Below are 14,079 nucleotides of genomic sequence, written 5' to 3'. Positions count from 1 at the left end.
ACGGTGCAATTTCAACGGTGCACATCCATGCACTTTTTAAGTAGTTTAAAAAGCTCTTTAGCCCAATAAAACGGTCAAACAAATGGGTCTGATTCACATAAGGCAGTCCACTATGGCGCACAGTTTTATTCTGTTTTCGCCGATTTTTGTAACACACCGGCCACAGGAGAACTTTACTGTAAGCAGGGTCTTGACAGCAATTTACATCAAGATATAAACAGTCTCTCATGTATATGGAGCTTGAATACTGTAAATCCCTTTTAACAGGCTTTATGTGTGGTCCTGTATCAGGCTCAAGTCTTGCTACAGTATGAAAGGTATCTTCTCACTGGTACTTAGCTCTTTGCCTTGTTCTAATCTCAGTAAAGGTGGTTTAGGTCCTTATCTTCTACACGCCTGTCTGTCTTTGAAGTAACGGTGAGGCTGCCGGAAGCTAATAAACCTTCACCTTGGTACAAAGGCGCCTAAAGCCTAGTCTAATGGCTATTGTCCTTCCTTTGTCTTTTACATAGAAATGATGAAGTCACCTGGCACTCCAGGACAATCCTTCCTTTGTCTTTTACATAGAAATGATGAAGTCACCTGGCACTCCAGGACAGTAGACGGTAGAAGAAGGTCCTACCTCTGCCTGTTTCTTAGCTTGACAACTGAGACAACGAATTGGCTTCTCTGGCCCGTGGAGCCCTAGAGAGAGCTGAGAGGAGGGGGGTTCTCTCCTTCCCCCTGCTCCTCACTCCAGCTACTCCAACCAACTAACCACCCACTAACTAGGCATGAAATGGGGTATATATAGACTATGGTGCTATCCCCATCTAGTGGTGGAATAAGTGTAGTGCACCTGACAGCCTGTTAACAGAGATTTTACTGCTAAATCACAGAAATATGCAAATAACATGAATATGACAAACTTTGCAGTGCCCACGTACACGAGTGCTGCCAAAGATAGGACATGTCTTATACAGGATTCACATGGCCAGCGCACATACATTGCGGACCGCTATTAGCAGTCCACAGCACGAGCACAGAGCCCTTACAGTCGTATTATTAAAATTAAGCCATGTACTGTAACAGTGTGCACCAGCCCCTGTAAATGTGGCAGATGACCTGGATTATGACCTTTGCCTAGATACAGGGTGTAGAAGTAGTAGCAGTCCAATCTTAAAGGGGTTGTTCAGTTAGGTTTGTGTTGAAGACCTAACCTCAGGATACATCAATAATATCAGATTGGCGGGGGTCCAACACCCACCAACACCCTCCCCCCCAGCAGTTAATTTTGAGGGGGAAGCAGCGCTCGCACGAACACCGCCTCCTCTTCCAACAGCTGATCGGCGGGAAGTCCTAGGAGTCAGACCTCTACCAATCTAATGTTGATGACCTATCCTCAGAATTAGTCCTCAATATGTACCCTCTGCACAGCACCTTTAATAAACCCAAAGGCTCAGGAAGACACCAGTTTTATAAATGGTACATGTTCGGTGGAGGATCTTCTTATAGATTTTGTATTGGCGCCTGGGAGCTATTAGTTAGACCTCTGGGCCTTTTTTGACACAGACTCTATGAGGGTCATTTATCATTTCAGATCATTTTCAATGCACTTTTAAGTCTGGTTTTGCATTGTGTGGTTGCACCAAATTTCTGAAATGACACACAGCAATAATATATATGGTTTGAGTGTAGACCGGGGGATGCCTGGTGTAGGTTGTCACTTTTGCAAAAGTCGCACATAGTAAATGAGCCATAATCCAGGTCTAATCTTACTTTTAGCTCTCAAACATAGACCACTTTTAAAAGTGGCGAGGAACACGAAATGTCGCAAAATTGACCAATTGTGAGGGTTGCCATGACTTGCAACTTTTGCGCCACAAAAATGGCATTTGATTTGATAAAGGTCTCCCTATATCTATACCCATGAAATGCTTGATTTAATGGAATGTTGCCTGTTTACAAGTGACATCTCATCACAGAGCTGCCCATCCCCTGGAGGAGAGATCAGACAGATACTTGTACTGAGGAGAAGAAACTCAAGAACAGCTCATTCACTGCTCTCCTTCTCGCTGCTCAGGAAGAAAGATGGAGACTGCAATGAGGAGCCTTCTGTCAGATAACAGCAGATACGTCGAGTCCTTCCGCCTCTTCCTTAAGAACTCCACCGATCACCAGTGCATGCAGCAGTTTATAGAGACCAGGCTGCCGGGCATCGTCTCCAGGTAAGTCACTCTCACTTTATAGACAGGCAAGTTCCATTATTCTTGCGGCGACCGGACACCCTAGGGGTGATGTGCCTGAGCGTACTAGTGATAAGGTGCCAAAGATAGTAGTACTCACAGTTAAGTTGTCCCTTGGGGCCGGCGTGCAGTGGATGGGAAGACAGCATGAAATCTTCTGGGGCACACTCGGTTGCAGGGAACGCCAGTCAGATGGAAGTTGAGGTGGCCTTGATGGTGGTGGTGTTTAGGGTGCTTTTGGTGGCTGGGCCCCTGGTTTGTGACACCAGCACTGATAGGTGCAAAAATTTGTGGTAGTAGTAATGATAATATAGAAAAGGAGACTAGAGCTTTTAACAAACTCCTAGTACTTTACTTTTCAATGTATGCAAAAGTCAATTACATCAATTCAGCTTTTACAGTGTTTCACATTAGTTCCCAGAAGTTGCATAAGGAATTGTCCTCTATGACAATCAGTCTTTCTCTTTCTCTCTCTTTCTCTCTCTCTCTCTCTCTCTCTCTCTCTCTCTCTTATTTCTCCAGGTTGGAGGGTAATTCTGTTTTTACTGTACTGTATAATCCTATACTTCAGTATCCTTTTCTAGGAATACTATATTCAGACAAATGGCCTTTTTGTCTTTAACTATGGTGGGTAGCTGGTAGCTGATAATCTCTCCACCTGATGCAAAGGAGTCTGGAGTCTGATAAACAGCTACCTTCATTTTTCGATATTCTCATGCCCTCTCTGAGTTGCCTGGAGATACTGGAGATATTCCCTTCTATGGGCTGGTAAATGAAACTAAGTATGGAGTTTTTATAACTCTGCAAAATGGCAGCTGAGGTTCAGCTTGTCCTCAGACATCACACAATAACCTTCTTCTTCCTGCACTGTGCACTGAGTGTAGGGTGGAGTTAACCCTGGGAGGCTTGTTAGAACCTACCCCTCCCTATGCAACTTTATGAGAACACATTTACAAGGACACAGTTTCAGGACACTGCATTCTGACCACCAGATAATATCTAGAGTAACCACTATATGCAGCATGGACAGCAGCTAGACGGGGTGGGGGTGACTCCATAAGGTTCTGGTAGGTTGTCACAAGTATCTGGAGCCAAGCTGACTGCAGAGCATCCCACAGCTGCTGGAGGGGACGTGGGGGATCGATAGAGAGAATATGACCATCCAGGTGGCCCGACAGATGCTCAATTGGGTTAAAGTCTGGAAAGGGGGCTAGGGAAGTACCTGGAAGTCTTGGTCATGTTCTTCCAACCAATATCGGACATTTCTAGCCGTGAGACATGTCGCCATGTCGCCTTGTCTTGCTGGAAGATCCTATCCACCCCAGGGACAACAATGAGCATGTATGGGTATACGTGATCTGCAAGGAGGGATTCTTACCCAAATCAGTTGAGAGTGCCTTCCACATGGATAACTGGCCCAGAGAATGCCATGAAAATCTTCCCATCCCCAAACCATGAAGCTGCCCCCACCAGCTTGTGCTCTTCCAGTAATGGGTGCAGGGTATTTGTTCTCTAATATTTCTCTCCTGATACTCCAACGTCCATCCGTTCCATGAAGCAGAAAATGTGACTCATCGGAAAAGACAACCCTTTACCAATCAGTGGAGGTCCAATTCTGATATTACCATGAAAAAGGAAGCCTTTTCTGTTGATGCAGCTTCGTTATCAGAGGTGCAGTGACCGTCCGTCTGCTCTGGATCCCCATACCCAGTAGGGTTCACTGAACTGTTGTGTTAGACACACGTCTGGTGGCCCCTATTCATTTTGGTGGTGAGATGCTCCACTGTAGCGTGTCAGTTCCACATCTCCATTGTTCAGTCCAGGGCTTGTTTACTTCCTTCCTGTTACGGGCATCATCACCCGATCCTCTTCAGCCAACCGCTGACTTCAACTACTATGTGTCTTTCGTGGACAGGGGTTGGCTGAGGAGGTGTCACGGCTGAGGATGGGGAAAACCCTCAGCCGTGCGATGACGGAAGATGGTGGTTGCTGCTTGACCAGGACGACAGAATTAGGTAGCAGGTCACCTCCTAATCTCATCCCTACTTCTGACCCTGTCTCCTAGCCGTATGAGCCGACCCTGATGGTGGGAGGGCTCATACACTGGAACCTGTAATTCCTACTAGCCCTCAGGGTGGCCCTGGACTAGGAGCAGGGTAAGACGACCTGTTCCTCCTGGATACGGAGGAACCGGAGTCTCACTGGCCAAGCTATAGCGAAAGGGGAACAGAAACAGACATATGGCAATGGCAGGTAAGTGCAACTAGTACCACACCTACCTGCCACAGACACCGAGCCTGGAACCCAAGTATAAGTGCTGCTGTCCACAACAACACAAGAGACAGAGCACTCACCACACAGGAACCCAGGAAACAATACGCTGCAATAAATAAGCATACCACAGACACATCTTCATAACATCAAACAAGAGTTTATGACTAGAGTTGAGCGAACACCTGGATGTTCGGCTTCGAGAAGTTCGGCCGAACTTCCCGGAAATGTTCGGGTTCGGGATCCGAACCCGACCCGAACTTCGTCCCGAACCCGAACCCCATTGAAGTCAATGGGGACCCGAACTTGTGGGCACTAAAAAGGCTGTAAAACAGCCCAGGAAAGAGCTAGAGGGCTGCAAAAGGCAGCAACATGTAGGTAAATCCCCTGCAAACAAATGTGGATAGGGAAATGAATTAAAATAAAAATAAAAAAAATAAAAATGAACCAATATCAATTGGACAGAGGTCCCATAGCAGAGAATCTGGCTTCACGTCAGCAGAGAATCAGTCTCTTCATGCCATAGCAAAGAATCTGGCTTCATGTCAGCAGAGAATCAGTCTCTTCATGCCATAGCAGAGAATCTGGCTTCATGTCAGCGCAGAATCAGTCTTCATGTCATAGCAGAGAATCAGGCTTCACATCACCCACCACTGGAACAGGCGACTGTCACACATTTAGGCCCCGGCACCCAGGCAGAGGAGAGAGGTCCCGTAACAGAGAATCTGGCCTGATGTCAGCACAGAATCTGTCTTCATGTCATAGCAGAGAATCAGGCTTCACGTCACCCACCACTGGAACAGGCCACTGTTACACATTTAGGCCCCGACACCCAGACAGAGGAGAGGTTCATTCAACTTTGGGTTGCCCCGCAATATAATGGTAAAATGAAATTAAAAATAGTATTGAATGAGGAAGTGCCCTGGAGTAGAATAATATATTGTTAAGGGGAGGTAGTTAATATCTAATCTGCACAAGGGATGGACAGGTCCTGTGGGATCCATGCCTGGTTCATTTTTATGAACGTCAGCTTGTCCACATTGGCTGTAGACAGGCGGCTGCGTTTGTCTGTAATGACGCCCCCTGCCGTGCTGAATACACGTTCAGACAAAACGCTGGCCGCCGGGCAGGCCAGCACCTCCAAGGCATAAAAGGCTAGCTCTGGCCACGTGGACAATTTGGAGACCCAGAAGTTGAATGGGGCCGAACCATCAGTCAGTACGTGGAGGGGTGTGCACAGGTACTGTTCCACCATGTTAGTGAAATGTTGCCTCCTGCTAACACGTTCCGTATCAGGTGGTGGTGCAGTTAGCTGTGGCGTGGTGACAAAACTTTTCCACATCTCTGCCATGCTAACCCTGCCCTCAGAGGAGCTGGCCGTGACACAGCTGCGTTGGCGACCTCTTGCTCCTCCTCTGCCTTCGCCTTGGGCTTCCACTGGTTCCCCTGACATTTGGGAATGCTCTCAGTAGTGCGTCTACCAACGTGCGCTTGTACTCGCGCATCTTCCTATCACGCTCCAGTGTAGGAAGTAAGGTGGGCACATTGTCTTTGTACCGGGGATCCAGCAGGGTGGCAACCCAGTATTCCGCACACGTTAAAATGTGGGCAACTCTGCTGTCGTTGCGCAGGCACTGCAGCATGTAGTCGCTCATGTGTGCCAGGCTGCCCAGAGGTAAGGACAAGCTGTCCTCTGTGGGAGGCGTATCGTCATCGTCCTGTGTTTCCCTCCAGCCACGCACCAGTGATGGGCCCGAGCTGCTTTGGGTGCCACCCCGCTGTGAACATGCTTCATCCTCATCCTCCTCCACCTCCTCCTCATCCTCGTCCTCCAGTAGTGGGCCCTGTCTGGCCACATTTGTACCTGGCCTCTGGTGTTGCAAAAAACCTCCCTCTGAGTCACTTTGAAGAGACTGGCCAGAAAGTGCTAAAAATGACCCCTCTTCCTCCTCTTCCTCCTGGGCCACCTCCTCTTCCAACATCGCCCTAAGTGTTTTCTCAAGGAGACATAGAAGTGGTATTGTAACGCTGATAACGGCGTCATCGCCACTGGCCATGTTGGTGGAGTACTCGAAACAGCGCAACAGGGCACACAGGTCTCGCATGGAGGCCCAGTCATTGGTGGTGAAGTGTGTCTGATCCGCAGTGCGACTGACCCGTGCATGCTGCAGCTGAAACTCCACTATGGCCTGCTGCTGCTCGCACAGTCTGTCCAGCATATGCAAGGTGGAGTTCCACCTGGTGGGTACGTCGCATATGAGGCGGTGAGCGGGAAGGCCGAAGTTACGCTGTAGCGCAGACAGGCGAGCAGCGGCAGGGTGTGAACGCCGGAAGCGCGAACAGATGGCCCGCACTTTATGCAGCAGCTCTGACATGTCGGGGTAGTTGCGAATGAACTTCTGCACCACCAAATTCAGCACATGCGCCAGGCAAGGGATGTGCGTCAAACCGGCTAGTCCCAGAGCTGCAACGAGATTTCGCCCATTATCGCATACCACCAGGCCGGGCTTGAGGCTCACCGGCAGCAACCACTCGTCGGTCTGTTGTTCTATACCCCGCCACATCTCCTGTGCGGTGTGGGGCCTGTTCCCAAACATATGAGTTTCAGAATGGCCTGCTGACGTTTACCCCGTGCTGTGCTGAAGTTGGTGGTGAAGGTGTGTGGCTGACTGGATGAGCAGGTGGAAGAAGAGGAGGAGGAAGCTGAGTAGGAGGAGGAGGAGGAGACAGGAGGCAAAGAATGTTGCCCTGCGATCCTTGGCGGCGGAAGGACGTGCGCCAAACAGCTCTCCGCCTGGGGCCCAGCCGCCACTACATTTACCCAGTGTGCAGTTAGGGAGATATAGCGTCCCTGGCCGTGCTTACTGGTCCACGTATCTGTGGTTAGGTGGACCTTGCCACAGATGGGGTTGCGCAGTGCACACTTTATTTTATCGGACACTTGTTTGTGCAGGGAAGGCACGGCTCTCTTGGAGAAGTAGTGGCGGCTGGGAACAACATACTGTGGGACAGCAAGTGACATGAGCTGTTTGAAGCTGTGTGTGTCCACCAGCCTAAATGACAGCATTTCATAGGCCAGTAGTTTAGAAATGCTGGCATTCAGGGCCAGGTGGGAATTTTACGCTTTCCCTCAAATGTTTGTGAGATGGAGAGCTGAACGCTGCCGTGTGACATGGTTGAGATGCTTGGTGACGCAGGTGGTGGTGTTGGTGGTACATCCCATGTTTGCTGGGCGGCAGGTGCCAACGTTCCTCCAGAGGCGGAGGAAGAGGCCGAGGCGGCGGAAGCAGCAGAAGAGGCCGAGGCAGCAGCAGCAGAAGAGGTAGCAGGGGGAGCCTGAGTGACTTCTTTGTTTTTAAGGTGTTTACTCCACTGCAGTTCATGCTTTGCATGCAGGTGCCTGGTCATGCAGGTTGTGCTAAGGTTCAGAACGTTAATGCCTCGCTTCAGGCTCTGATGGCACAGCGTGCAAACCACTCGAGTCTTGTCGTCAGCACATTGTTTGAAGAAGTGCCATGCCAGGGAACTCCTTGAAGCTGCCTTTGGGGTGCTCGGTCCCAGATGGCGGCGGTCAGTAGCAGTAGCAGGCGGAGTCTCTTGGCGGCGGGTGTTCTGATTTTGCCCACTGCTCCCTCTTTTGCTACGCTGTTGGCTCGGTCTCACCACTGCCTCTTCCTCCGAACTGTGAAAGTCAGTGGCACGACCTTCATTCCATGTGGGGTCTAGGACCTCATCGTCCCCTGCATCGTCTTCCACCCAGTCTTGATCCCTGACCTCCTGTTCAGTCTGCACACTGCAGAAAGACGCAGCAGTTGGCACCTGTGTTTCGTCATCATCAGAGACGTGCTGAGGTGGTATTCCCATGTCCTCATCAGCAGGAAAAATAAGTGGTTGTGCGTTAGTGCATTCTATCTCTTCCAACCCTGGGGAAGGGCTAGGTGGATGCCCTTGGGAAACCCTGGCAGCAGAGTCTTCAAACAGCATAAGAGACTGCTGCATAACTTGAGGCTCAGACAGTTTCCCTGATATGCATGGGGGTGATGTGACAGACCGATGGGCTTGGTTTTCATGCGCCATCTGTGCGCTTTCTGCAGAAGACTGGGTGGGAGATAATGTGAACGTGCTGGATCCACTGTCGGCCACCCAATTGACTAATGCCTGCACCTGCTCAGGCCTTACCATCCTTAGAACGGCATTGGGCCCCACCAAATATCGCTGTAAATTCTGCTGGCTACTGGGACCTGAGGTAGTTGGTTCACTAGGACATGTGGCTGTGGCAGAACGGCCACGTCCTCTCCCAGCACCAGAGGGTCCACTAACACCACCACGACCATGTCCACGTCCGCGTCCCTTACTAGATGTTTTCCTCATTGTTCCCGTTCACCACAATTTTGAGAATGGCAAATTTGGGAATGGTTTTTCAACCCAGAAAAAAAAGTGTGCTTTTACGGTCACTACAAATAACTTGACCAGCTAAAACAGTACAGATTTGGTTAAATAGAGATGTGAGGCCTGTTTTTTTTTTGCGCTGTGTGACAGGTATAGGTTTAATCACAGACTCAGACTTCTATCTGCACGCTAGCGTGTGTCTTAGGTTTTTCTGAATGACACTATCACTAGCTTCAATGTAAGATATTCTTTTTGGGATAGATTTCAAGTAGGCCTCAAATACCAGAAACTAGTTATTTTGAGAATGGCAAATTTGGGAATGGTTTTTCAACCCAGAAAAAAAAGTGTGCTTTTACGGTCACTACAAATAACTTGACCAGCTAAAACAGTACAGATTTGGTTGAATAGAAATGTCAGGTCTATTTTTTAGGCGCTGGGTGACAGGCTCAACTTGCCCCTGATGTAATATATGGCCAAAAAATAACCACACTGTTGATGGTTAAATGCACTTGGGTGACACAGGCTCAGCCTGCACCAGATGTAGTATATGGCCAAAAAATAATCAGACTGTCGATGGTTAAATGCACTTCGGTGACACAGGCTCAGCCTGCAGCTGATGTAGGATATAGCACAAAATAACCACACTATCGATGGTTAAATACACTTGGTGATAGCTTGTGCTGGCGCACCACAAGTCACAAAATGGCCGCCGATCACCCCAGAAAAAAAGTGATCTAAAAACGCTCTGGGCAGCCTCAAAAAAGTGAGCAAGTCAATAATAGCACTTCAATGATCCACAGCTGCAGATCGATCACAGAATGAAGTCTTTTGGAGGAGTTAATCTGCCTAATCTCGCCCTAACGTCGCAGCTGCAACCTCTCCCTATACTGATCATAGCAGAGTGACGTGCGGCGCTACGTGACCCAAGCTTATATAGAGGCTGGGTCACATGCTGCACTGGCCAATCACAGCCATGCCAATAGAAGGGAAGGCTGTGATGGCCTCTTGGGGCAAGTAGTATGACGCTTGTTGATTGGCTGCTTTGCAGCCTTTCAAAAAGCGCCAAGAAAGCGCCGAACACCGAACCCGAACCCGGACTTTTACGAAAATGTTCGGGTCCGTGTCACGGACACCCCAAAATTCGGTACGAACCCGAACTATACAGTTCGGGTTCGCTCATCCCTATTTATGACCACAAGGGTGGCCCTCACTGGCAGATGGTATAAGGGACCAGGAGGGTGCCTCCAGCTTACAAACAAGGCTGGAGTACCCCCCAGACTTCAGGTCTCAACTGAGGCTTTATAGCCCAAGTAGCCACACCCACACAGACACACCCAGTGTACACAAAGAAGGGAGTTAACCCTTCTCACACCAGGGAAGGGAAGACAGCCACTTAAAGGGAAACGCACACAAACACACTCACCTGTTACCGCCGGCAACGGCATGCGTGGCAACCATGTCCAGAGGAACAGCCAGCAGGCCGAGACACTGCCACCACATGCACACAACACCAGACGTTGCCGTGGACAACCACAAGTGAAGGGAGGTGTCACAGTGCATACAAACATAACCTCGTGCACAACAAACAGACATACAAAGTGCAAACGTACACACACACCCAACCAGGTGTAACCGCATGCACTTGACAGCAAGCTGCCTAGCAACAGCTCAGACTGCTATACTGCCAAGTACCAATCATGTTGCCAGCGGCAACCACACGTGAGGCAACATATAAACACAAATTGCCATAGGCAACCGCATGCATGGACAGTGAGCAGCCCAGCAACAAGCTCAGGCTGCTACACTGCCAAGAACACCATGTTGCCAGCGGCAACCGCACGTGAGGCAAAACACTCACAGCTGCGGTGAACAACCAAACAACCGCTGACAACTGCAAGCGGACTCTAAGAGTCACGACCATGACCATGGGTCGTGACAGGAGGATCAGGTCACCATGACCATGCCAGGGAGGAAGTAAACAAGCCCGGCATCATAAGATGGAGGCGAAGGAGCAAGTGCGGAGGACCAGAGTGGCGTGGGGCAGGTAAGGATGATCTTTTCGGTAGGAGAGGCAGGCTGCACACACCTGTTAGAAATTATGTATTCCCCAATAACCAATATAAACCTTTTCTTTATAGCTGACACTTACAGAAAATAAGTATAAACAGCTTAGACCATAGTGAATGGGACTGAGATGCAATACCAGACACAGCCACTACTAAAAGTATGGCGCTGTGTCTGGTACAATACGAAGGAGACGTAGTGCTTGCTGAATCAACTTCCTCAGACTTTTATCCCACTGATTTTAAATGGATGGCCTATCCTAACACTAGGTCTTTAGTTTTTCTAGTCCAGAATAACACAAGTTATGCCTCTAGGTATTCCTGGATTGTGTATATCAACCAGTATCTGTTTTCCAGTATAGGGGATGGAAAGACGAACATCAATGTCCTTGGAGTAGGAAGTGGATCAGGTAAGAGCAATGTTAGTGTCATAGAGTCATTGTAAAGTCTGTGTACGGGGCAGAAATCGGAAGACAACATGTAGTAGTGAATATAATGGTCAATGGACAAATGCAGTTACATGGGTTACCAGAAACTGCTGCAAGTGAAAATGTTGGCCCGCCTAAGCGCTAAAAACCTTTTACAAGAAAATCGGAACATAACTTGCACTTCCTAAACCTCAAAAAACCCAGAGGATACACTCTGTGCCTGGACCAAGCCGTAAACAGCATCTATATTGACAAAACTATATCGGTAATTGGTCAGCCTGTACCCATCAGAAGTGAATCCGACTGATCGGCAGGGTGATGTCACCACCACTAAGGATAGTCCAGAGGGGCAAACAATTCTCCTACACATTTTGAAGGTGCATCTCTCTTCATCAGGTGTCTTGTCCCAGCCCGGTTTAATTTTTGGCCCCGAGCTTGCCACCAATTACATCAGGTGCAAGGAGGGGCAGGAGCAGACATCACATACAGGTTAGTCTGACCACCAACTGATACGGTTTTGTCAATATAAGCGATGTTTGCAGCTGGAGTAGACATTCAGTGATTGCAATACTTTAATTTGCCTGCAGAGGCGCTTTTTTGTAAGAAGATATTACACGATAGACTTTACTGGTTTCTTAGAAACACTTTCTTGTAAATTCCATATTTAGGTGAAATAGACCTAAAAATCTTGTCCAAAATACAAGCTCGATATCCTGGAGTCTCCATCCATACTGATATTGTTGAGCCAAGCCCATTGCAGATCCTCAGCTATAAGGGTAAGTGTGTCCTTATTCTCTGTACTTTGCCCTCGTTTGGTGCCTGTCAAGGAGTCACTGTAGTACCCCAAACAAGTGGGTACTACAATTGTATATAGTTATGTATATATTCTTATGTGTTTTGTATGTTATGTCAGTTATTACCAGTAAGGATATGGTTGGCAAAGGTTGACAGGACCACGGCTAACCACCCTGTTCTCCTCTTGGTTGGAGTGGGCTGGTCCTGCTTCCTGCCAGGGTAAAGTTCCAGAGGAATCTGAGAGTGGAGAGGAAGCACACTGCTGAGCTCCTGCTCCTAAGAAGGATTCTCCAAACCGAATAACCGCTAAACACAGCCTGAAGTATATCATTGAGAAGACAGACAACAGACTGAACAGTTACAACCAGCATTAAAGACAAAGGTTAGGTGAGGGACTACAGCTAAGACACCCATTGTCTAGAATACTACTAGGCCAGTAATATATAGTGTTAAACTTTAGCCAATCAATCTGCCTCCATCATCCTTACTGGTGCAAGAGAGAAGATTGCACTTAAAATCAGGTGTTATTGAATGTATTTGAAGTTCTACATTGCAGTTATTAAGAGACCTTTATACATTTAATTCTCTCCTCATTCTTCACAATTACAATTCCACTAAACCAATCCCAAGGAAGCAATAGCTTGAGGGAGTACACTGTGACACATCATTAGGGCTACTACCACTCCCATTCTTTGCACCAACTCTTCCGGGGGTCGCTGAATCACTTTTGTGTGGACATTGGACAAAGCAAAACCTTCTCTGGCTGTTTTATGGCAGTAATCTGATTCTGCTCCATGTGTTGCAGAGCGCGTGGCCAAGACCCCGGGACTTGAAAATGTTCATTTTAACTGGATCAACAAAACAGCTTTTGAGTTTGAGCTTCAAGTGAAGGAAGAGACGTCAGAAAGAAAGTATGATTTCATCCATATGATACAGGTAAGTGAACCGTAGAGATCATGTATTCTGCACTGATGAGAGCCAATGAGACAAAAGCCGGGATGATTTGTATGATTACACTCACTTGTTTCCCATGGTTTATACAGCGCCTACATATTCTGCAGCGCTGTACACAGTGGGCGATCACCACATCAGCTCTTATATCCCTGGACATGACTTGTGCACATGTGCCAAATCCCTCCATTTTAAGGAACCAGTACATGGTAATTGCACCTGACCAGCCAATGCCTTAGTGCTCTAGGTTTCCTCGTCATGCCTTTTCTGAGCAATAATGAACTTTAGGCATGTGCGACGTGCCGCCCCCCCCCCCCCCCCCCCCCCGGGCTGATCATGTTCCAGGTTTTTAGAAATGCCGATGTGGCCTTATTAGTTGTTTTGTCATGGTGCTCCTACCTGGATACCGTTCCCCCCCCCCCCATGGTTAGGCTCCGTAGCAATAAAGGGGAGAGTAATAGTTGGTGGAGTAAGAGTCCAAACTTGGTAAAAGTTCAACAGCTTTACTTGAATAAACTTGCATCCAGACAATATTTGGTCTTTCTCTTGGCTCCAGCAGGTTTTGGGGTAAACTGGCAGGCAAGCTTAGATACCTTACTTTCTCTTTCTCTGCTGTGCTAGACTGGCTTCGTTCTGGTAGCTGGACTCTGACAGTTCTTATACCTTTTGAGGGGGGTACCTTTGGCTATTGACCCCCTCGTAATGCTCTGTATCTGTAAGGGGTCATGGAGGTGTTTCCCTTCGGAGACTCCTTATGCAGAAGGGGGGGGGGGGGCCATTTCCCCTCACTGCCCTATGACTTACTCGTCTGGTTCCAACTCTTGACTCAACTAACTGTAGCTTCCTGCAACCCCTCTCTTGCTAGGAAGCAGGACTAGCAGGACTATCTAAAGATCTCTTTGCCAGATACACTGCCACCTGCTGGTGAACCAGGCACATTACATGATTACATGTAAT

General features: G+C 48.3%; 1 protein-coding gene across 1 annotated transcript in view; it reads left to right on the top strand.

The window, feature by feature from the left end:
- Window positions 1–2,070: 2,070 nt before the first annotated feature.
- Window positions 2,071–14,079, top strand: part of LOC121008826 (histamine N-methyltransferase-like) — a 23,279-nt gene continuing 11,270 nt past the window's right edge. Inside the window, exons 1-4 of the mRNA XM_040441524.1 lie at window positions 2,071–2,207; window positions 11,306–11,358; window positions 12,045–12,152; window positions 12,977–13,107. Coding sequence (XP_040297458.1) covers window positions 2,071–2,207; window positions 11,306–11,358; window positions 12,045–12,152; window positions 12,977–13,107 — 429 coding nt within the window. The remainder of the gene's footprint in view (window positions 2,208–11,305; window positions 11,359–12,044; window positions 12,153–12,976; window positions 13,108–14,079) is intronic.

Source organism: Bufo bufo, chromosome 7, assembly GCF_905171765.1.
Source record: "Bufo bufo chromosome 7, aBufBuf1.1, whole genome shotgun sequence".
Lineage (NCBI taxonomy): Eukaryota > Metazoa > Chordata > Amphibia > Anura > Bufonidae > Bufo > Bufo bufo.
Note: the sequence above shows the minus strand (reverse complement) of the source record. Positions and strands in the feature narration are given on the sequence as shown.